Source organism: Pecten maximus, chromosome 2, assembly GCF_902652985.1.
Source record: "Pecten maximus chromosome 2, xPecMax1.1, whole genome shotgun sequence".
Taxonomy (NCBI): domain Eukaryota; kingdom Metazoa; phylum Mollusca; class Bivalvia; order Pectinida; family Pectinidae; genus Pecten; species Pecten maximus.
This window is the reverse complement of record NC_047016.1, coordinates 25,099,270-25,124,049: the sequence shown is the minus strand read 5'-3', so window position 1 is coordinate 25,124,049 and position 24,780 is coordinate 25,099,270. Positions and strand designations below refer to the sequence as shown.

General features: G+C 35.5%; 1 protein-coding gene across 1 annotated transcript; it reads left to right on the top strand.

Moving 5' to 3' along the window:
* Positions 1-76: 76 nt before the first annotated feature.
* Positions 77-24,179, top strand: LOC117321604 (TBC1 domain family member 13-like). Its single transcript, XM_033876081.1, has 15 exons — positions 77-129; positions 260-333; positions 3,469-3,509; positions 3,941-4,002; positions 5,742-5,823; positions 6,280-6,362; positions 7,593-7,752; positions 8,047-8,178; positions 11,869-11,935; positions 12,684-12,785; positions 13,879-14,022; positions 16,416-16,497; positions 16,920-16,977; positions 17,163-17,236; positions 18,219-24,179. Exons 1-14 carry the CDS (start codon positions 110-112, stop codon positions 17,223-17,225), a joined length of 1,170 nt encoding a protein of 389 aa, XP_033731972.1. The 5' UTR covers positions 77-109; the 3' UTR covers positions 17,226-17,236; positions 18,219-24,179.
* The last annotated feature ends 601 nt before the right edge of the window (positions 24,180-24,780 follow it).

The following is a 24,780-nucleotide window of genomic DNA, read 5'->3' as shown; positions in this document are numbered from 1 at the left end:
AAGCGCCTATTGACAAACATTTCACTGACCAAATTATTCTATTTTAAGATGTACACGTGGAGGAAACGAGTAATACGCATGCGTTAAGAGAATGTAAACAGGAACTGAAATGGCAGCCCATAGAGCGAGGTTTGTTTTTGCTCATCCGCCCACCTTCAGAAATCATTTGCCAGTCATGTTACATGGAAATGTCATGATTTTGTTTAAATGTGTATGATATTTATTTCGTTTGCATCGTTTTGTTTTACTTTTGATACAGGCTTCAAGAATTTGAGGATACGTTGAAATCAGATTCTATCGACAGAAAACGACTAGGAAGACTTTGTTTCAATGGTAAGTGTAACAGGAGAGGAGAAAATATAGTGGCCAGACCGGGGTTCGAACCCAGGACCCTCCGAACACTAGCCGGATGCTCTACCAATTGAGCTACCTGATCACCGATGATCGACCCAGTCCAGTCCCGCTACACACCTCCCTCCTTTTTTTCAAGTCTTGAATCGCCCCCGAAGACCTCACGTTCGGATATCCCCTTGCTAAGCATACTCCTAATGCTTTAAACAAGGGTAGGCAAGCTCGCCAATTATGTAACAGGAGAGGAGAAAATGTAGTGGCCAGACCGGGGTTCGAACCCTCCGAACACTAGCCGGATGCTCTACCAATTGAGCTACCTGATCACTGATGATCGACCCAGTCCAGTCCCGCTACAGTAAGCATGCATGTTCCGTTGCACCACAGGTCCTAGCCTCGTCTGTCAATACATCCAATATATAATCAAGATATATTGGATGTATTGACAGACGAGGTTAGGACCTGTGGTTGCACATTTATGTATTGATAATATTTTATCTAAAGGGTTTGCAGATTATGAATTAGGAAAACTGAATGGGGCAATTGGATGAATATCACTTGTTCACAACCCTAATATCCTACCTATCATGGAATGATCCTATTCGGTTCTCATATTATACATCGTTTATCAGAGCTTCTAAAACTGATCTACGCACTCGTCCAATCAAAACAAAATTTTGCATGTTAATAGGTTGGATGGGCAACGGTATAGATGTTCATCAGTATATATGATTCAGAAAAAAAAACAATTGAAAAATATCATTTAACAAATTGTGGGGCGTGCGAAAACACATACATACTCATTCTCCCATATATATAAGACACTCATATATAGGTAAACCACTTGAAAATTATGCAAAAACCGATTAACGTTAATGACCATGTTTTTAAATGTAGAATTGTTAATACATGTACATGGAACTTCTTACCCTCAACAGTGGCTCAGTCCTAAGTGTAAATAATGATTTGAATTACCCCTGTATAGTCTTACAAACCAAAATGGAGAAGTTATATATAATTACCCTTGAAAAAATCATCAGTGAAAAAGGAGTAATGGTGGACGCAGATACATGCAAATACCAAAACTCATATTAAAAATTCTACAAATAAAGTAATTTAATCTTCATGGTCATCAGAAGATCTTTTACATACTTAGATGAGACAATGTTCAAACAGTTATTCAAGGTTTTTGGTTTGGTTTGTTTTGTTTTAACATCCTGTTAACAGCCAGGGTCATCTAAGGACATGCCAGGTTTTGGAGGTGGAGGAAAGCCAGAGTACCAGGTGAAAAACCACCGGCCTACAGTCAGTACCTGGCAACTGCCTCACGTAGGTTTCGAACTCGCAACCCAGAGGTGGAGGGCTATAGTGATAAATTGTCAGGACACCTTAACCACTCAGCCACCGTGGCTGCCCTTATTCAAGGTGTAACAGAACAGAGAGTAGTGTGCCTCCACCGAGGATCGAACCAGTGACCCTCGGCCTACTGGTCCACTGCTTTACCGACTGAGCTAAAGGGAATTTCCCCCTAGCGCGAAGCTAGAATGTGACCATATCACTATGTTCAATGAAAAGCTGCCACACTACTCCCCATGATTTCATAATGTGTTCGCCTGCGAACACACAACCTAGGTTCTATGTCCAACGAAGCCTCTCGTTCTCCTGTAGCTTGCACTTGGAGTGGTCAACTGCACCAAACATAACAGGAAAGAGAGTAGTGTGCCTTCATCAGGGATCAAACCAGTGACTCTCAGCTTACTGGTCCGCCATTCTACTGACTGAGCTAAAGGGAAATTCCCCCTAGTGCAGAGCTAGAAGGCGACTATATCATCATCACTATGTACAATTAAATTAAAACCTGCCTCAATGGCTTTAAGTTAGACTGCTCATGGAGTCCGTATAAACTAAAGGACATTCAAATGATTGAAAATATTCAACAGAGAGCTACTTAGTTTCTACCAGAATTCAAAAACATGTTGTATTGAGAATGATAAGAAAAATTAAAACTTCCGACGCTTAAGCACCATATTGAGACTACTGTTGTCTATTGAGGTATTGAGACTACTATTGTCTATTGAGGTATTGAGATTACTATTGTCTATTGAGGTATTGAGATTACTATTGTCTATTGAGGTATTGAGACTACTATTGTCTATTGAGGTATTGAGATTACTATTGTCTATTGAGGTATTGAGACTACTATTGTCTATTGAGGTATTGAGACTACTATTGTCTATTGAGGTATTGAGACTACTATTGTCTATTGAGGTATTGAGACTACTATTGTCTATTGAGGTATTGAGATTACTATTGTCTATTGAGGTATTGAGATTACTATTGTCTATTGAGGTATTAAGACTACTATTGTCTATTGAGGTAGTGAGACTACTATTGTCTATTGAGGTATTGAGACTACTATGGTATATTGAGGTATTGAGACTACTATTGTCTATTGAGGTATTGAGACTACTATTGTCTATTGAGGTATTGAGACTACTATTGTATATTGAGGTATTAAGACTACTATTGTCTATTGAGGTATTGAGACTACTATTGTCTATTGAGGTATTGAGACTACTATTGTCTATTGAGGTATTGAGACTACTATTGTCTATTGAGGTATTGAGACTACTGTTGTCTATTGATGTAGTCGGACTACTATTGTGTATTGAGGTGTTGAGACTACTATTGTCTATTGAGGTATTGAGACTACTGTTGTCTATTGAGGTATTGAGACTACTGTTGACTATTGAGGTATTGAGACTACTATTGTCTATTGAGGTATTGAGACTACTGTTGTCTATTGAGGTATTGAGACTACTATTGTCTATTGAGGTATTGAGACTACTATTGTCTATTGAGGTATTGAGACTACTGTTGTCTATTGATGTAGTCGGACTACTATTGTCTATTGAGGTATTGAGACTACTTTTGTTTGTTCATGTGTTGATGAGACTACTATTGTGTATTGTCTTATTGTGACTACTACGTATACTGTCTCTGACATATTGTAAATAAACATTTATTAACAACATCTACCATCTTTTAAAAATATATTATATTTTCATATTGTTAAAACTTGAGTGTATTCAGAGAATGATTAAAATATTTATTTCACAGGATGTCCTTTTGAAAATGGATACAGATCAGTATGCTGGAAAGTAAGTACACTGCATTAATCTGGAAAACCTTTTTAATATGACCATTTTGTAATATTTGTGTATTTTCAGACTAGTATAGATGGCATATTGTTGAATGAATTGTTTAAAAATGTAATACACATTTTGAACTAAAATAAAAAATCTCATGTTTACCTAACATGCTCATATTCAAATAATATCCATGATTGGCCTGCTCTGATACGTGTACAGTCTTGTTGGATCATTTTTCTATAAATGGGTTTTAACAATAAAATTTAGTCCTTTATTTCCTATCTTTTTTTATGTATTCTGATTACAAGTATTGCTGGAGATTTGTTGGATTGGGATGATACTATCATTATTATAGTTATTTAATTTATATACACTATACAAATGCATTTGTTTTATGAATTCATATTACAAGATTTAACTATTATTTCTCATTTCAACAGTTAATGCTGAACTACCTTCCAAAAAACAAATCTCAATGGAAAGAAGTGCTGTCTAAGCAAAGGTACAAATGTACATATTTATGAAGGGATGTCTTGTTTTAGATATCTACAGTATTATAAATGTGTTTTGATATACAGTGTACATATACAGATAGCATATGATGTTCACTGTAAAATTTGAACAGTATAAAAACTATGCTGATGACCAGAGTTTAAAATTGTCACTCATTAAATATGTTTAGCATTTAAGGTCACCACCATCTGATGGTAAGCTATTCAAATTGTCCTTTGTCCGTGATCCGTCCATCGGTAAACAATCCTTGTTATCGTTATTTCTTGAGAAGTACATGTAGGTCTCCTTTGTTCTGAAAATTGTGTCCAGTCAATTTTGAGTCACACGGCAATCATCACGGATTTCAGCAAATGGAGTTTGTTATTTCTATTTCTTGAGAAATGCTGGAAGGAAAATTTTCGAACTTTTTATGTAGGTTCCCCCTTGTTTTATGTAGGTTCCCCCTTGTTTTATGTAGGTCCCCCCTTGTTTTATGTAGGTCCCCCCTTGTTTTATGTAGGTTCCCCCTTGTTTTATGTAGGTTCCCCCTTGTTTTATGTAGGTTCCCCCTTGTTTTATGTAGGTTCCCCCTTGTTTTATGTAGGTTCCCCCTTGTTTTATGTAGGTTCCCCCTTGTTTTATGTAGGTTCCCTCTTGTTTTATGTAGGTTCCCCCTTGTTTTATGTAGGTTCCCCCTTGTTTTGGTTCCCCCTTGTTTTACCTCTTGAATCTTGGATTTTGATGGATGGAGATTTACCATTCCCTGAGAAGTACTCAAACTTGATGGTTAGGTTCTCTTTCTTGTAGTTGAAGTTTTTTTACCACATTTTCTCAGAAAGTTTGCAATTGAACTTTATTAGATTTCACATGAAGGTTTCCTCTGGCCCTGCATGTCCATACTCAATTTTGAGACTGATCGTGAAAACAAACAATGGCCAATATGCATCTTAGAAGAGGGAAAAATTGGAAAAGTAGAGAAAAAAATCAGTCTTACAAAGGATCAATAAAGATCTTTCAATTTCATTATATAATTAGTTAACCCAGGAATTATAGCAACACAATTTCTTTACTGGGGAAATATAAATCTGTACAGTACACTTAATTATAACATTGAGATATATTAAATAATGAATTCGTTGAAAACTTACTTTAAAAATAGAAGTGATCCTGTGTCTTTACATTTGAAGATAATGAAGATATCATTAATATTATTGATGAGAAGAATGGTGTATACTTCTGATTACAAAGCTTGTGTACAAGATATCACCTGAACCTCATAACATATTTAGTTCATCCATACTATAGCATCATAACATCAAGTTTTAAATCTGATTAGACCTTGGTGTACAGAATATCTCAACCCCTTAGCAGATTAGTTCATATTCACAACAAAGGATCATATACAAAAAAAACTACATGTATAGCATAGTTCTTTAATTGAATGAATTATTGCTGTCATTGGTCAAGATTAAAAGGTCAAAGTTTACACTTTACTACTTTGGAAATATAACAGATCGTTATATATCAATTTGCATAAAGATTTTTTGGGATCAGGGTATATCTACAGGTATGTGAGTCCGAGGACTTTGTTAAAAAGATGTTTTTATTGATTACTGCTATTAAAATATCAATGGTTTATCAAGTTAATTGATGTTAAAGAGACAAATACATAGCTATAGAAAGTCTCTATTTGAATCTTGAGAAATTTTATGTACAGTATTATATGCAATTGAATTTACTGACTTTCAGAGAGCTGTACAACCATTTTGTGGATGAAATGATAGTAAAGCCTGGTGCAGAATCCTCGTCTGGTGCCCATGCAGATGATCATGTATGTTGACCTATATCTTTGATGTACTGTAGTATAACATGAAATGTCTGGGTATTTCCTTCATGGTTTCAAGGTTTATATGTTTTTTGTATGGTTTTAGTAAAGTCAAAAAGCAATAAGACTGCTCTATCTTTTACTGCTATTAAAAAATCAATAGTTAATTAAGTTAATTGGTGTTACAGAGACAAATACATAGCTATAGGAAGTCTCTATTAGAGTAACGTTTATACACGGTAATAGCTGGAGTAGGATCTAATATCTTTTTCTATTAATACTTACCAGAAGCAGACGCATGTCATGATTCTTAAGGTGTATATATGTAATACATATGTATATATGTCAGGTATATGTGATATTTATATGTATATAGATGAGTTATATGTAATTTATTACACCTAGCGTGTGTTTGTTTCTTATTTTGAAGAATGCGCTGATTTATTAAATCATTAATTTCAGCCACTAAATCCTAACCCCAACAGTAACTGGGGCACTTACTTCAAAGACAATGAAATGTTGCTACAGATAGACAAAGATTGTCGGTAAGTAACAGTTTAGAACGTGTGTTTATATACTGTGTTTATACTAAGTGGACATATTGTGTTTATGTTATGCGTTTATGCTGTTAAATATTAGGGCCCCGCAACAAAGTGCGGATGCCGTATAGTAATCACCATGTCCGTCTGTCTGTCTATCCGTCAGCGCTTTTATTTCTTTGCAATAAAATTTGCTTGGCATTGCTTTTCAGCATCAAAGGTCAAAAGTCAAGGTCACTATTTCTGTTGGTAGAAATCAAGTGTTCATTGGTATTAGCTCCATATTCTGTCAAAAATATATTAATTATTATGTGTTTTGTTGGCTTTATGGCAGATTGTACTTAAGGCTTTCCAGTAATCTGTCAGTCAGACATACAACTTATTGTTTTTTTCGTGCTGTTTTTCATTGAAGCTTAACATGGTGTAACAATGTGATGTATAGATGTGCAATAGAGGTTTGAAAAAGAAACACCTAAGGTCTAGGTTACTAGAAATACAACCCAAAAATAATACTGTCAAAAGTATCATCTAAGGCCCTGTACAGAAGAAGGCAATATGTTCTGAAATATCACATGCATGTTGGTACTCTATGGAATACAGTTGTGCAATAGTTATTTAAAAATTGCTGATGTTAAGGTCAAGGTCAAGGTCATAGTAAATTTTGTATATTTGCAGCATATGACTTGGGTTAAGTTTAAGGTATAGACACTGCAGGGCTCTCACTGCAGGGCCCTCACTGACTTGTCAGTTACATAGTTTATACTGTGTGTTTTACTGTTTGTTTATGCTGTGTTTTGATACTGTGTGGATGTTACATGTTAGGTGACAACCACAACCCAGGCTCTTTAGTTCCAAGGGAGCATCTCCATCTAGCTTACACATTAAGTGGTCATGGCACCAAATCTGCAATAGGAAGGAATAATGACAAAATATATATATATATCTTTGAAGTAATGACCTATTGCTCTTAAAAGGGACATTTTACAACTTAAGGATAAGGAAATTAACATAAGCCAGAGCTGGTATTGTGAAAAAAAGAGAAATTCTTGTTGGCCTGAGTTGGTAAGGTGAAAAAAGGAAAATTGCCATAAGCGGGAGCTAGTAAGGTGACCTATTAGTTTACTCGAGCTCTCGACTTTAATGCTGCTGTCATGAAGTGTACTTTGTGTTGTGAGTCCATAAGCAGTAAACAGCTTATATTTCTAAAATTGAAGCAGAACTTCATGATTTTTACAGGCGACTTTGTCCTGACCTCTTTTTCTTCCAACGAGCAACAGATTTCCCATGTAAGGAGATAATTAATGCAGCCTCTGGTGTTGAGACACTTAGAAAGCGTGTGGAGCAGTGTGTTCTTCACTCTGAAACTATCAAGGTTGACAGGCAAGGAAAGGCAAACGTATGTATCCTTTTTTTTTTTTTTCAGTTTTAAAATCTTTTTATTCATCCTTTTGCATATTACAAATACATGAAATACATAGAAAAAAAAACATCAGTTATCGATACAGTTTTGCAGCAGCACAATATCATTTTTAAGAAGAACGTATGTATCCTGATACTGTATTCCAATATTCAAAATAAATGAATAATAAAATGTCTTGATGGAATATTTTATATATTAGATATGAGCAATTACATATACAGGTATAAGATGTTATGTAGCTAATATTGTCCTGCTTTGACCTTCACACAGATGATAGTGAGTAGACGTAAGCGAAGCGAAGAGTACATGACTCTCCCAGATGGACAGGAGGCGCATTGGGAGGTTGTAGAGAGGATACTGTTTATATATGGAAAGCTGAATCCCGGGCAAGGCTATGTACAGGTAAGATTGATGTAGAGGTCAAGGCTATGTACAGGTAAGATTGATGTAGAGGTCAAGGCTATGTACAGGTAAGATTGATGTAGAGGTCAAGGCTACATACAAATGAGGTCAGTGTAGAGGTTAAGACTATGTTCTGGAAAGGTAACTGTATAGGTAAAAGCTATCTTCAGGAAAGGTTACTGTAAAAGTCAAAGCTATGTTTGAGAAAGGTTACTGTATAAATGAGATCCTTGGTCCTATTGTTTCTGATTTCCCTTGTGTAGGTCAAAGCCATAGGTCAAATCAATGTTCAGGAAAGGTTACTTTATATGTCAAATCTATGGTCGGGAAAGGTTACTTAATAGGTCAAATCAATGTTCGGGAAAGGTTACTTTATATGTCAAATCTATGCTTGAGAAAGGTTACTTTATATGTCAAATCTATGTTCGGGAAAGGTTACTGTAAAGGTCAAAGCTATGTTAGGGATAGGTTACTGTAAAGGTCAAAGCTATGTTAGGGATAGGTTACTGTAAAAGTCAAAGCTATGTTAGGGATAGGTTACTGTAAAGGTCAAAGCTATGTTAGGGATAGGTTACTGTAAAGGTCAAAGCTATGTTAGGGATAGGTTACTGTAAAGGTCAAAGCTATGTTAGGGATAGGTTACTGTAAAGGTCAAAGCTATGTTAGGGATAGGTTACTGTAAAGGTCAAAGCTATGTTAGGGATAGGTTACTGTAAAGGTCAAAGCTATGTTAGGGATAGGTTACTGTAAAAGTCAAAGCTATGTTAGGGATAGGTTACTGTAAAAGTCAAAGCTATGTTAGGGATAGGTTACTGTAAAAGTCAAAGCTATGTTTTGGAATGGTTTACTGTAAAAGTCAAAGCTATGTTTTGGAATGGTTTACTGTATAGGTCAAAGCTATATATGTATACTGGTAAGGTTGCTGTAGAAGTCAAGGCTTTGTGCAGGTAAGAAATAGAGAAGGTTAATCTATAGAAGTTATGGGTAAATGAAAATTTAAAACAGTATGCAAGATAATGATTTAATGTGCAGACTGACCTCTTGTGAATGTTTGTCATGTGCTATAACCTAGTGACTGACATTTAGTGAATATTATGCTGTCACCCCGGCGTCGGCGTCGGCGTCCCACCCAAAAACTTTAAAGTTTTTGGTGTAAGTTTTTGCAAAGCTTGTAAGTCCAAAAGTATACACCTCTTGCCCTTCTTATTATCCCCCGCGAAACGCATTTGCGGGAGATATTAAATTGTTGTCCCCCGCGAAACGCGTTTGCAGGGGATATTAAATTGGGCTCTGTCCATGCGTCCGTCCGTCCGTCCGTCCGTCCGTCCGAGATTCTTTGTGCCTTTTGCTATTGCGGACCTTCCATTTTCGGTATTTTTTCTGTCACCATGGAAACTTAGTCAAAAATACCAAATTACTGTTTCCTTTTGTTTCCGAGCTATAACTCCATAACCGTTCAACACAGCTCCTTGAAACTTTCTGTATATATCAGACATACATGTCAACCCCTGAAACCTCCAATGAAGGAGATCTCCCTCATTCCACATCCAAAATGAGGGAGAAAGTGCGTGAAAACAATCGTGACATTTTTGTTGCATTTAGAGGATGTTCCTCAGCTGGTGTTAATTACCTCAGGCTACATATTTTAATATTAAAATTTGACAACAATGGTTAATTTTAAAGAATAAATGATAATAACAATTTTTAAAAAACAAAATAGAAAAAAGACAATTAATTCTTTTAAAAAATGTTTTCAGCCATTTCATAGAGAGGAACTGTATTTAATGAATTATTAATGATTTAGTAACTTGAAATCTGCAACCAGTATACAAAAGTAACTAATTATCTCCTGATTTAAAAAAAAAATTTGTTCTGAAATGAATTTATCACATTATCTCCCTTCCTTTCTCAAATATTAATTACAGAGTAATTTATTAATTATTTTTGTTTTACTACTAGTTCTATTGTGACATTAAACAAACTTCTTAAAAGTGTTTTTTATTTTTTTTCTGACCCAAATTATATCCGGATTGTTGTGGCAGTTTACGACTTTATATTAGTATCAACCAATTAAAGATGGCGGCAGTACAACTGCTGGTACTGACAGCTACGATTAAGAAAGGCATTATTGGCTTTCATGTGAGTAAATCTTGTTGACAGATATAACCAGTGTTTGTTCTTGAAGTGAAGTATCCTAGTTGTAATCACAAAATTAACTGACGGTGTCAAATGAAGCCACATACAGTTGTAATGTATACACCGGGTCGGCAGGCACCCACGGTGACCAACTCTCCTCTCTCACCAAGCCCCAGGCCAGGGCAGCTACACAGGTGTTGGGGGTGTTTTATTTACATGATCAGTTCAGGGTCGACGTGTCTGAGATTTCCGGGGTTTTATGAGGGATGACTGCTCAAATCCGGGAGAAATTTAACCCCGATTCGGGAACTATACCAAATCGGGATTTAAGAGAAATTTTAATGATTTTCCGGGCACTTTCCGCGTAATCCGGGATGGTTGACACCTATGATCAGACTAGTGCCCTAGTTGTGCCTTTTGCTATTGCGGACCTTCCATTTTCGGTATTTTCTCTGTCACCATGGAAACTTAGTCAAAAATACCAAATTACTGTTTCCTTTTGTTTCCGGGCTATAACTCCATAACTGTTCAACGCAGCTCCTTGAAACTTTCTGTATATATCAGACTAATGCCCTAGTTGTGCCTTTTGCTATTACGGACCTTCCAATTTCGGTATTTTTTCTGTCACCATGGAGACTTAATCAAAAATACAAAATTACTTTTTCCTTAACAACTCTTACTTTGAGCTTGATATATACATGTATTTGGGTTTTCATACCAACTGCGGGGCGCGGGGGATAAAGCCAAGCTTTGCGGCTCCTTGTTTGGTTTATACATTCATTAGAGGTCTAGGAGTGATGTTATGGCAAAATCATGCAGAAAAATATTGTGATGTTTTTGCATTTTACCATTTTGTGGACTTAACTTTTTTAGCACTAAAACCCACTTTAAAGTTTTTGGAGTAAGTTTTTGGAAAGCTTGTAAGTCCAAAATTATACACCTCATGCCCTTCTTAATTGGTTTATACATTCATTAGAGGTCTAGGAGTGATATTATGGCAAAATCATGCAGAAAAAAAATGTGATTTTTTTCGCATTTTACCATTTTGTGGACTTAACTTTTTTGGCACCAAAACTCACTTTAAAGCTTTGGGGGTGAGTCCAAAAGTATACACCTATCACCCTTCTAATTTGGTTTATACATTCATTAGAGATCCAGGAGTGATGCTGTGGCAAATCATGCAGAAAAAAATTGGCATTTTGGCATTTTACCAGTTAGTGGACTTACTTTTTTTGACACAAAAACTCACTTTAAAGATTTAGGGTGTTAGTTTTGAAAAGCTTGTAAGTCCACATCCTTCTTATTTGATTTATACATGCCATTAGAGGTCTAGGAGCGATATTATGTGACATACAATTTCAAAATGACATGCTTATACATACATAAAAAAAGAATGCATAGTGTGATTGATGCCGCCGGTGAGCTTTCGCAATCATTGATTGCACTTGTTCAATATATGAATGAGATCCTTGTCCTATTGTTTCTGATTTTCCTTTGTTATAGGGTATGAATGAGATCCTTGGTCCTATTGTTTTTGATTTTCCTTTGTTACAGGGTATGAATGAGATCCTTGGTCCTATTTACTACACATTTGCAACAGACCCTGACGTCAAATGTAAAGGTAAATACTTACCATGTACTAAAAAATGATTGACCATAGCTGTTGATAGGATGTTAAACAATACAAGATGACCATAGCTGTTGATAGGATGTTTAACAGTATTAGATGACCATAGCTGTTGATAGGATTTTAATACTAAATGACCATAGCTGTTGATAGGATTTTAAACAATACAAGATGACCATAGCTGTTGATAGGATGTTAATACTAAATGACCATAGCTGTTGATAGGATGTTAATACTAAATGACCATAGCTGTTGATAGGATTTTAAACAATACTAAATGACCATAGCTGTTGATAGGATTTTAAACAATACCAAATGACCATAGCTGTTGATAGGATGTTAATACTAAATGACCATAGCTGTTGATAGGATTTTAAACAATACTAAATGACCATAGCTGTTGATAGGATTTTAAACAATACCAAATGACCATAGCTGTTGATAGGATTTTAATTAATTCTAAATGACCATAGCTGTTGATAGGATTTTAAACAATACTAAATGACCATAGCTGTTGATAGGATGTTAATACTAAATGACCATAGCTGTTGATAGGATTTTAAACAATATTAAATAACCATAGCTGTTGATGGGATTTTAAACAATACTAAATGACCATAGCTGTTGATAGTATGTTAAACAATACTAAATGACCATAGCTGTTGATAGGATTTTGATGTTTACTACCTTTATTTGTACTTTAATACATACATGGCATGTATCTCTGTTGTTTCATTTTCAGAATATGCTGAAGCAGATTCCTTTTTCTGTTTTACTAATCTCATGTCAGAGATAAGAGATAACTTCTTGAAAACACTTGACTTTGACTCACATTGTGGAATAGGTAAGTGTATGTTTAGCTACATGTATGTATTAATCTGGTTGCAACGTACCGTGGTATAAGATATACTTAAAAATCACGTCAACATGAAGTCGTTTCAAAATTAATAACTTACTAAATAAATTTTACAATTCAATTTGAAATCATCTATAATTTCACCATTCCATTAGTTAATATCGTTATATAGTTAAAAGGATTAGCAGTTACCCGGTAAGTATAATATGAAGTTACAAATTGTATATTTTATTTCAAAATTTTCATTTTGGCCTTCATCAAGGTGACAATGTCCTATGGTGATCTTTTTGTCCATCTGTTTGTTATACATTGTCTTGACTTTGTTGCAAGTAATGCAGCTAATCTTTACCACACTGTCTTTGTATGATCTAGGGGTTATAGTGCTTCTGTATATTTTTACAAATTTAAATCTTATGGGTCATTATCTCCTGCTCCCCATGGAGATTCAGAGGCTAGCATGATGTATGGGGAACTTTATATACATGATCTAGTTCAAGAGCAGTAGACCTAACAATCTTTCAAAATTTTGGTAAATTTGTATGAAACTAATTTAATGGTTGATACTTGGCATTTGCAGATTATGCCATATAATTTTCATTTTCTGAGAAAAGGTTGAATTGTGGTGTCCTTTGATTGACATGGGTGAAGATCTAAGTACCAATTACTCCAATATTGTCTAACTTCACACACTCATTTAGAAAGATATCAGAGAGGAGTTATCAATATAAATGTAAAACCTACAAGAGCAAATTGAAAGGCAGATTTTAAATGATTGTAGATTAGAGATTTTGGGTCATATTTATGGCAAAACAACATAATTATCATGAATCAAGTTGGTATGACCCTTCTAAAGTTCAAGGTCAGATATTTATGCCGTGCTTCCAAAATCTATAAAAATTGTAATTTGGTGAATTTGAGGTAAAAAATTAGATGAGTTGAAATAGGTAACATGAATCAAGACTATTTGACCTTAGATGGTTCAAGGTCAAAGTCCAAATTCCAAAATGTTCATACATGTAGCAATGACAATGTCTGTAATTTTATACATTCAAAGAAATTGATTTATATGGTTCAATTACAGGTAGTATGATGTCCAGACTTGTAGACAAAATGAAGTCAAGTGATGAACGTGTGTCCCAACGATTACAAGAACTTGACCTTAAACCTCAGTATTATGCCTTCAGATGGATCACCCTTCTGTTGTCACAGGAGTTTCCTCTCCCAGGTAATACTTTCATCTAGGTAATACTGTCATCTCCCAGGTAATACTGAAATCTCCCAGGTAATACTGTCATCTCCCAGGTAATACTGTCATCTAGGTAATACTGTTTTCTCCTAGGTAATACTGTCATCTCCTATGTAAAACTGTCCTCTCCCAGGTAATACTGTCATCTCCTATGTAATACTGTCATCTCCCAGGTAATACTATCATCTCCCAGGTAATACTGAAATCTCCCAGGTAATACTGTCATCTCCCAGGTAATACTGTCATCTAGGTAATACTGTTTTCTCCTAGGTAATACTGTCATCTCCTATGTAAAACTGTCCTCTCCCAGGTAATACTGTCATCTCCCAGGTTATACTATCATCTCCTAGGTAGTACTGTCATCTCCTAGGTAATACTGTCATCTCCTAGGTAATACTGTCATCTCCCAGGTAATACTGTCATCTCCCAGGTAATACTATCATCTCCTAGGTAATACTGTCATCTCCCAGGTAACACTGTCATCTCCTAGGTAATACTGTCATCTCCCAGGTAATACTGTCATCTCCTAGGTAATACTGTCATCTCCGAGGTAATACTGTCATCTCCTTGTTAATACTGTCATCTCCTTGTTAATACTGTCATCTCCTTGTTAATACTGTCATCTCCCAGGTAACACTGTCATCTCCTAGGTAATACTGTCATCTCCTAGGTAATACTGTCATCTCCTAGGTAATACTGTCATCTCCTAGGTAATACTGTCATCTCCTAGGTAATACTGTCATCTCCCAGGTAACACTGTCATCTCCCAGGTAATACTGTCATCTCCTAGGTAATACTGTCATCTCCTAGATAATACTGCCATATCCCAGGTAATACTGTCATATCCCAGGTAATACTGTCATCTCCCAGGTAATACTGTCATCTTCTAGGTAATACTGTCATCTTCCAGGTAATACTGCCATCTCCCAGATAATACTGTCATCTCCTAGGTAACATAGCCATCCCTTGGTTAGTTAAGAAATCTCATAGATAATACAGCATCTGCCGAGTAATACAGATATCTCCTAGTTAATACAGTCAACTCCTGGGTAACATAGCCATCTCTCAGGTGATACAAACATCTTCCCGGGATAATATAGCCATCTCCCAGGTAATACATCCATCTCCTAGGTAATACAGCCATCTTCCAGGTGATATAGCCATCTCTTAAGTAATATTGCCATATCCTAGGTAATACTACTATCTTCTAGGTAGTATAGCTATCTACCAGCCAATACTCCCTTATCCTGGGTAATACAGCCAAATCCTATGTCCCAGGTAATACAGCCATCCCTTATGTCCCAGGTAATACAGCCATCTCCTACTGTATGTCCCAGGTAATACAGCCATCTCCTATGTCCAAGGTAATACAGCCATCACTTATGTCCAAGGTAATGCAGCCATCCCTTATGTCACAGGTAATACAGCCATCCCTTATGTCCCAGGTAATACAGACATCTCCTATGTCCCAGGTAATACAGCCATCTCCTATGTCCAAGGTAATACAGCCATCACTTATGTCCAAGGTAATGCAGCCATCTCCAATGTCCCAGGTAATACAGCCATCTCCAATGTCCCAGGTAATACAGCCATCCCTTATGTCGCAGGTAATACAGCCATTCCTTACGTCCCATGTAATACAGCCATTCCTTACGTCCCATGTAATACAGCCATTCCTTACGTCCCATGTAATACAGCCATCCCTTACGCCCCAGGTATTATAGCCATCCCTTACGCCCCAGGTATTATAGCCATCCCTTACGCCCCAGGTAATACAGCCATCTCCCATGTCCCAGGTAATACAGCCATCTCCCATGTCCCAGGTAATACAGCCATCCCTTATGTCCCAGGTAATACAGCCATTCCTTATGTAATACAGCCATCTCCCATGTCCCAGGTAATGCAGTCATCCATTATGTCCCAGGTAATACAGCCATTCCTTATGTCCCAGGTAATACAGCCATTCCTTATGTCCCAGGTAATACAGCCATCTCCTATGTCCCAGGTAATACAGCCATCCCTTATGTCCCAGGTAATGCAGCCATCCCTTATGTCCCAGGTAATGCAGCCATCCCTTATGTCCCAGGTAATACAGCCATCCCTTATGTCCCAGGTAATACAGCCATTCCTAATGTCCCAGGTAATACAGCCATCCCTTATGTAATATAGCCATTTCCCAGGTAATGCAGACTTCTCCTACGTATTTATGTTTAATGAGTTGTAAATTTTGGAAATCGATATTACTGTATCCACATATACCACTGTATCAACATATTAAATCCATGGTCATTTTATACTGTAGAACCATCCTGTCAATGTAGAAATGTGGATGTACATGACTATATGTACTGTAATAAGGTATTTCTTTTCAGATGTTTTACGGATATGGGACTCATTATTTGCTGATGAAGAACGGTTTGATTTCCTCATAAGTATGTGCTGTGCAATGCTCATGTAAGTTTTCCATAATTAACCTGGTCAACAATACCCTGCTATAGATAATATTATAGATATTGGTTCAACTGTCACTGCTCTTCATTAAATCTTACTGTACTTAATACATCGAAAAATAATCATACTGCGGTGGTAAATTTAATTACTCAAAGCTCAAAGACATTTAGTATTATAAATATTCCTATATGAGACAATGGAAGGAAACAGTCTCCATGGGCCTAATATAGATACTGTTTGGTCACATGACTTGAGTATATCAAAACCTTTAAACGACTGCAGATACATGATATCAGTGCCTTGAGATATGTCCTGTAATTTGCTAAGGTGGAGGATGTTGAACTTTTTACAATTAGATACTTCACAACTTTGAAGGCCACAGGGACCAATTTTAATTTGTAGATGTTGTTTTGTTTTTGTTCCAGTCTTGTACGAGATGAACTGATCTCGGGAGACTTCCCTCACAGTATGAAATTGGTTCAGGTGAGCAAGTTAATTATACACGGTATTACCTTATCAGTGTTCTGTTTTTATATGTATATTAAATCATCTGGATGATCCAAGTGTTTAATACTTCATTTAATTAGCTAAAATATAGAAAGGTTTTTATCTACACCTCAGCCTTTGTGACAACATGTGTAAGTGACACTGTGTGTTATATATTACAGAACTATCACAAGACGAAGATAGACTTGCAGACAATACTGTCCAAAGCTGTGGAAATCAGATAACATTCCAGGTGGTGAGTGTTCTGTAGAACGTTGCTTAGTGCAACACAGATGTTGATATTTTGTTTATGTTCCATTTTGTTTTGTTTTGTTATATTATATAATGTACTAAATTCATTATTAACATTGATTTCGTTACCATTATTATTCCCCTACTGGTAAAACGGGGGAGACTATAAGTGTCCTCCCCATCCGTCTGTCAGTCCATCCACTCAGTTTTCCTTACTTTTCTCAGCGAAAGTATGAGTAGCTACAGATCAAGTTAGAGTTTTGGGGTTATTAGGTCAAGGCCAAGGTCACATACTATTTTCTGCAGGGGCCGGTTTGGGACATGGATCAATATCCAGCTATAATAGATAAAGTAGATAACTGAAATAGACCTTGGAAAAGCTGGTATAAACCCTTATAAATCAGCAATCGTACAACTGTCAGCAATTTTTGTTTCTAAAGATTATCTCGGGTTACAGAAATCCAAAATTACTAAAATTTCACATTGAGATACACTTTATTTTGTAAATGTGCGGTTGAGGTTTAAAAAGTTCTTATACTCAAGGTTAAAATCACAGTTATGAAAAGAAGAACCAGGAATATTCTGTCGAAAATACATCTTTAAGACACTTATAGGTGTCCAAACATTCTGAAGTTTGTGATACATATGTATATACATGTATATATATGTATAGGGACTTTAAAAAAAAATCCTTAAATCAGGATCAATGTCAATAATGTACTCTAAATAATATATCATTAAAGGCACTTACAGACAACCAATCTATCTTAATTTTCACATAATAATACACTTTGATATGTAGATGTACAGTTATAGAGGTTTTAAGAAGCTCCTAAGTTAAAGGTCACTGTTACTAACAATAGAACTGGGAATATACTGTCAAAAATGTATTATAATTTAAAAGAAAATGGCTATAGTAGATTATATAAACATGTACAACAAATGTCTCCTGACCTGTCTTTATAATGATGTTGGTTTGTTTACAGGAGCATACTCATATGAAGTGGTATACTAAACTACTGTGATAAAGAGAGGTTGGGATATTGCTGGTAAGGATAATGACTACATCTGTACAGTCAACAACTGGTGCCATGTCATAGTGGATATTTCTGGGTCTATACTGTCGACGACTGGTGCCACGTCATAGTGGATATTTCTGGGTCTATACTGTCGACGACTGGTGCCACGTCATAGTGGATATTTCTGGGTCTATACTGTCGACGACTGGTGCCACGTCATAGTGGATATTTCTGGGTCTATACTGTCGACGACTGGTGCCACGTCATAGTGGATATTTCTGGGTCTATACTGTCGACGACTGGTGCCACGTCATAGTGGATATTTCTGGGTCTATACTGTCGACGACTGGTGCCACGTCATAGTGGATATTTCTGGGTCTATACTGTCGACGACTGGTGCCACGTCATAGTGGATATTTCTGGGTCTATACTGTCGACGACTGGTGCCACGTCATAGTGGATATTTCTGGGTCTATACTGTTGACGACTGGTACCACATCATTGTAGATATTTCTGGGTATCGGATGTCATTGACTGGTGCCACATCATTGTGGATATTTCTGGGTATCGGATGTCATTGACTGGTGCCACATCATTGTGGATATTTCTGGGTATCGGATGTCATCGACTGGTGCCACATCATTGTGGATATTTCTGGGTATCGGATGTAGTCGACTGGTACCACATCGAAGTAGATGTTTCCTCAACTTGTATGGACAAGTATTTGGCAGAACCTTGCATCACATTATAAAAGCTTGTATCTAAACGACCAATGTTTGGGTATATGTGTGAATTTATATGTTTTGGTTAAAAAGTAATATCAACACTAGAATCCAGCATTAATCAGAATCCGTACCGATCGGTGATGGATGTTTGTAGGAAGTTTGTATAGAGATGTGAGTTACTTTAAAATTAAAAGGTATGGTGGACAAAATGTAATTCAGTTCTGTCAAGGCAGAAAATCACATAACAGTTACTGTGACAATACATAAAGTATTTTGATTATTCTTACTTAAACAAGTGGAATTTAAATTAATTAAGACTTTTTTTGTGTGGCAATTTTGTCTATATTTTTTGAGAAAAATTGGTGAAATGAAAAGGAACTAATTATGTTCAGGCAGTAAATTTTCAAAATATAGCATAGATATTATAATAATTTCAATTGGAGAAGCCAATATTAGCCCTATTACCTGTAGAAGGAATCTAATCCTCATTGGATATTCATTTCAGGCAAAATCTATTATTTAAATATTTTCAACTGTACCCTTTTGTGAAGATGGCATAACTCATTGTTATACCCCTATAAAATAGTTTCTATATAAACTCTATTGACAAAAATGCCAATAAATGAACTGTTCGGTCGAGCGGTCCAAAGAACTGTTAAAATCGACTGTTAAAATGTGCTGTTGGACCGGAGTGACGTCACACCTACAATTCGTGACGTCAATGCGACGTCAATCCTCTTATCGTTTGGTAAACAAACATAATGGCGGAAGGCAGCACTCGATTTGCGGAAGCAACAGAGGATGAAATTCAGAAGATTTTGAACGACCCTGACAGCAAAAACACGAAAAACGTTATCAGAACTGCTGAAAATCTTCTACATGAATACTGTGAAGCAGTTGGATGTACAGTTGGATCGCCCCTTACCAATGTTACAGTTGACGAATTGTGTGAAATCCTACGGAAGTTCTACTGCGCTGCAAGGAAAAAAGACGGCAGTATTTATGCTAAAAATGTTTTGAGTCAATGGGGTATAACAAAACAGTTATCGACTGGGTTTTCGGGCAACAAATGATTTGTTGGTCCCTCACACAAACTGTTGCCCTCGGCCTTCGGCCTCGGGCAACTGTTTGTCTTCAGGGTTTAACAAATCATCTGTTGCCCTCAACCCCAGTCAAGAACTGTATACTGTTATAAAATACATGCATATTAATTTAAGATTTGTAACACCAAGTCTGGTACAGTGTATTTGCTACATGAGTGTTAGAGAAAGTGTAAGATTTTGACAGTGAACCCAAGATAAGAAATACTCCCAGACAGTATATGTTCCTATATACTTGTAAGTTACCTGGCTTAGTTTTTAAAATAAGAACTCTTTACTTTTATGTATGTTTGGTGTTTGAGTTTAGTATACACGTGTGGTTTCAGGAGTGAATAAACATGCATTTATTTAGGTTTAACGCTGTATGGACAATATACAAGGTTAATTGGTAAACAAACTTAAAAATCACAAGAATTTGTTCTATCGATTTTTATAATGTCACTTGCCTATGCTGAAATTAATAATATAATTATCAGTGTCCCTCAAATCAATTTTGGATATATGTGAAGCAGAGATGTGTTGACCGGCTCGTTTGGGATATCTTTGTAGTTTCTTTGTGCCAGGGCGCTGATGTGTGTCTCTCCTAAAATAAGTCCTCACAACCAGACAAGTTTCTTCTTTATTTTAAAACATTTCCTTTGGGTTGGTAAGAGTGTATGTGAATAGATGTTGATGACCAGTTCAGTACTGGTTGTGATGTACAAATGTCTGTATGTCAAGATTGGTTTGGATCTGTAATATCTTATCTGCATTTGTATCTTTTCAATTTAAGCATTGTTAGCTCACCTGGCTCGAAGGGCTGGCAAGCTTATGCCATGGTGAAGTGTGCCATCAGCATTTGCTTTAAATCACTACTAGTCATAAAATACTGAATGAACCAAATTTGGTCAGAAAAATCCTTAGGGGAAGGGGAACAAATTTTGCATTAATGATGATTCTAACCCCAAGGGGCCAGGGGGGCAGGGCCCAATAGGGGAAATAGAGGTAATTCCTTTAAATCACTACTAGTCATAAAGTTATGAATGAATTTCAACCCAATTTAGTCAGAAGTATCCTTGCAATTTGGGGAAAGGGAACAGATTTTTTAGAAATCCAATATTTTTGCCATGATTACTGAAATATCCAGGTGTGTAATACAGGCCCTCTGGACCTGTTGTTTAGATAATATTTTTTTGATTGTAAAGTAAGATCTAGGCCAAATGGTGCAACTTTTCTCTGATTATACTGATGGTCCTTAGATTTCACAAGTATGCGAATAGACATTTGTATATCTAAATTAGTGTCCTAATACTGATACATACAAATGTCTATTCCGAAAGTCATCCTGTAAATTGTAACAATATACGGAAAACTAAAATGCCATTTCCAATGGTTAACTTATTACTGATTAATACATTATATTAGAATATTACATTATTTACATTATATTTTTAGAAGCCTTGGTTACTTTAGTGGGCTTAATCACTAACACATTCACATTAAATCTAGGCGAAAATTTATTGAATTTTCAGCATCACCCTAATGCTTAAGTGTCTCGAAACCATGACATGTTGTAGTCATTAAAACATTGGATCATTAATAATCGCCGCTCTAGATTCATATACAAATTGAACAATGGTAAACCATGCATGGTTATTCTTCCATAAATCATTTTCTATGGCTAATTCTATGTTGAATCTTTAATGAAGTAGAATTTTATATACATGTAGTAGTTTTGTTATAGGACTAACTGTCTGTTTATCTTGTCTCCCTCATGTTGAACAGCTAGTTGTCACAATTCTATGTGTATGTACTATACAATATGTACTTCCAATACTGATAAGAATATTTTCTGAAACTTTTAGTCACAGGAAATATACTCAGTGGCCATGCTATCAATAATTAGCACAAGATGATATTAAGTTTCCTTTATTAACAGGGTTCTTTTATGTTTTTAAATACATTGTACTTATTTTTTAATATAATTACTTGGTTGTTTTTCAAACATACTTGAATTTAAAAAAAAAAAGATTTCTTTTATTTTTGTTACTTGCCTATAAAATGATTTTATATACGTTTTACTTAGGGCAATAGATATACATGTAGATGTAAGTAGGTAGTCGACAAGTATCAGTTATAAATAGATATGATAATTCAGGACTATTTTTAAACATGTGTCATATATGAATACCCAGAATATTATATTTCAAATCACACCACTGTTTTAATTTTTGGAAATGTGTTTAATGTGTTAAGTTTAAAACTTTTTTATAATACTCTAACTACATAAACACGAGCTCCAATAAAATGTGTATTAACATATATCAGTAATCTTTGTGTCATGATAATCAAAAATACACAGTCCATACATTCTGGTTAAGACTGTCGACAAATCCTGCCATGTATAATTTAAGGTACTTATTTATATATAATTATGTTGTTAGAACACCCAGAGAGATGTTACAAATCAACATAGATCAATAGAGAGATGTTACAAATCAACATAGATCAATAGAGAGATGTTACAAATCAACATAGATCAATAGAGAGATGTTACAAATCATGTTGAGTATCAAAGGACATATTTTTAGTGCACAGCACTTTCTTCTGGCATTGTTTAAGCATTTTATTATGTTCAGTACTTTAATTCCTATTTCGTTATGACTATTTTCTGACATCCTTAAAATTCCAGGGTTTAATATTTCATGCTCGATGTAAAGATGAGATAGCTAAGGAAGACTATGACCCTTGTATTTCAGAAATAATGTCCCGACTTTTGTCTCTAAGGCTAAGTATTAATTTGTAAGGCAGTTATATATTTGTTTACCTTATTGCACCATCCCAAATTAGATGTTGTGCATATGGTGACTTTAGGTTGACAGCTGAGGGTTGGACATAGCTTCTTGTGATATGTAACATATGGCATTACACGCAATACAATTACAATATCTACAAGCCTGTACTTTTAATCTACAAGTTTAATATCTACAAGTTTGTACTTTTGATATCTACAAGCTTGTAAGCTTGTACTTTTAATATCAACAAGCTTGTACTTTTGATATCTACAAGCTTGTACTTTTAAAAATTGGGTATATATGTACGTAGATTAACAGTTTTATTTACTCTACCTGTGGGATCTATATTAAGGTACTATTAGTACACAATTAAGGGCCAGCTTCATGACCGGAATTAGTTATTGGGAAGAAATAATCAATTGAAGCATTTGTACATTATAATTATTATAAAGGAATTTTTCAGTTGGTTTTTGTTTGCAATTTAGATTTAAAGATGCTACATCGCTGACAGGATATAGACTTTTGTTGGCAATGTAGCACCTGTAAACACAATTCAACCTTTAAGATAATACATTCCATTTGTCAAACGGTTTTCCAAGATAATGTTATAATGTTTTAATTGTTAATACTGTGCTTTTGTGACCCTACTACTTTATGGGAAGTGTTGTTATGAATGTGGCCTGTTTTCAGTATTGTTTTTGTTACTGACTTCATGTTCTACGACTTTCATCAAAATTATATTTAAATTAGCAACTTGCAATTGGTATGATAAAAACAGCTTTAAATAGCTGTCGTAACAGATTAAATCAAATTTGTAGTGTCACTTACCAGAGTATCAATAAAGGTAAATTTGTTCAAAGTAAAAGGTGCTAAGATCATATTGTATTTTCTGTACTTGATAATTGGGACAGATTTACAGTAACTGTTTGGACAGTGTTTGACATTTGGTATGATGATCAAACCAAGATGTTTTCTGTACAGTTACGGGTATTTCACTATTAGGGTTAATCGGACTAAATTGTAGATGATTGATGGACCTTTATTTGATTGGTTTGCTTGTAATCTGATTAAGTATGGATGTAAGGTTTTATCTTGTTTGTCGTGACATGCCATGAGTGTGCTCAAAGCATCATTATTTCCTAGCCAGCATTATTTAAATTTGATATAGCTGGCAAATTAATTTTATTTCCCCATTATTTAATTATTTTGAGCATGGTAAAATACTCTGCACTCTGATGTTAAAAATGATTTTACTTTGAAATTGTTACAATGTTATTTAATAAAAGTGTTTTTTGTATATTTCTGTAAATAAAATTATCCAACAATGTTTCTTGTGGCTTTTTGTGTGTGAATTAGGAGTTGACCTTTAGCAATTTCAGTGTTTGAAATAGGAAATACATGTATATATACAAAATTTATATATTACATAGGAAGATAATTAGAAGAACACCATTCAAACATAGACCAAAACAGTCAGGAACACATCATCATTTTGGCCTCGGAACTGTGACATATACTTCTTTATGGTCTGCAACAGTGCCCTGATATAGACTACATATACTTCGTCATGGTTTGCAACAGTGCCCTGATATAGACTACATATACTTCTTCATGGTCTGCAACAGTGCCCTGATATAGACTACATATACTTCGTCATGGTTTGCAACAGTGCCCTTATATAGACTACATATACTTCGTCATGGTTTGCAACAGTGCCCTGATATAGACTACATATACTTCGTCAAGGTTTGTTTCCAATTTTCCCATTTCTTTCTAATAGAAAAGAAACTGGGGACAAGGAAGTCAAACACTTCGTCTGCGGGTTTAGTATAGACTTGGTTAGTATAACAAATATATTTTTGTATCTAGATAAGATATATATTGATATAAAACGGCTAAGAGGGTGAGTATGCTGTCTTCATTTCATGAC

Excerpts from the sequence above, each read along its gene's own strand:
- LOC117321604 (XM_033876081.1), top strand. The coding sequence starts at position 110 with ATGGCAGCCCATAGAGCGAG. Across the intron at positions 8,179-11,868 it reads CCGGGCAAGGCTATGTACAG|GGTATGAATGAGATCCTTGG; the intron begins GTAAGATTGATG and ends CCTTTGTTACAG. Across the intron at positions 12,786-13,878 it reads TGACTCACATTGTGGAATAG|GTAGTATGATGTCCAGACTT; the intron begins GTAAGTGTATGT and ends GTTCAATTACAG.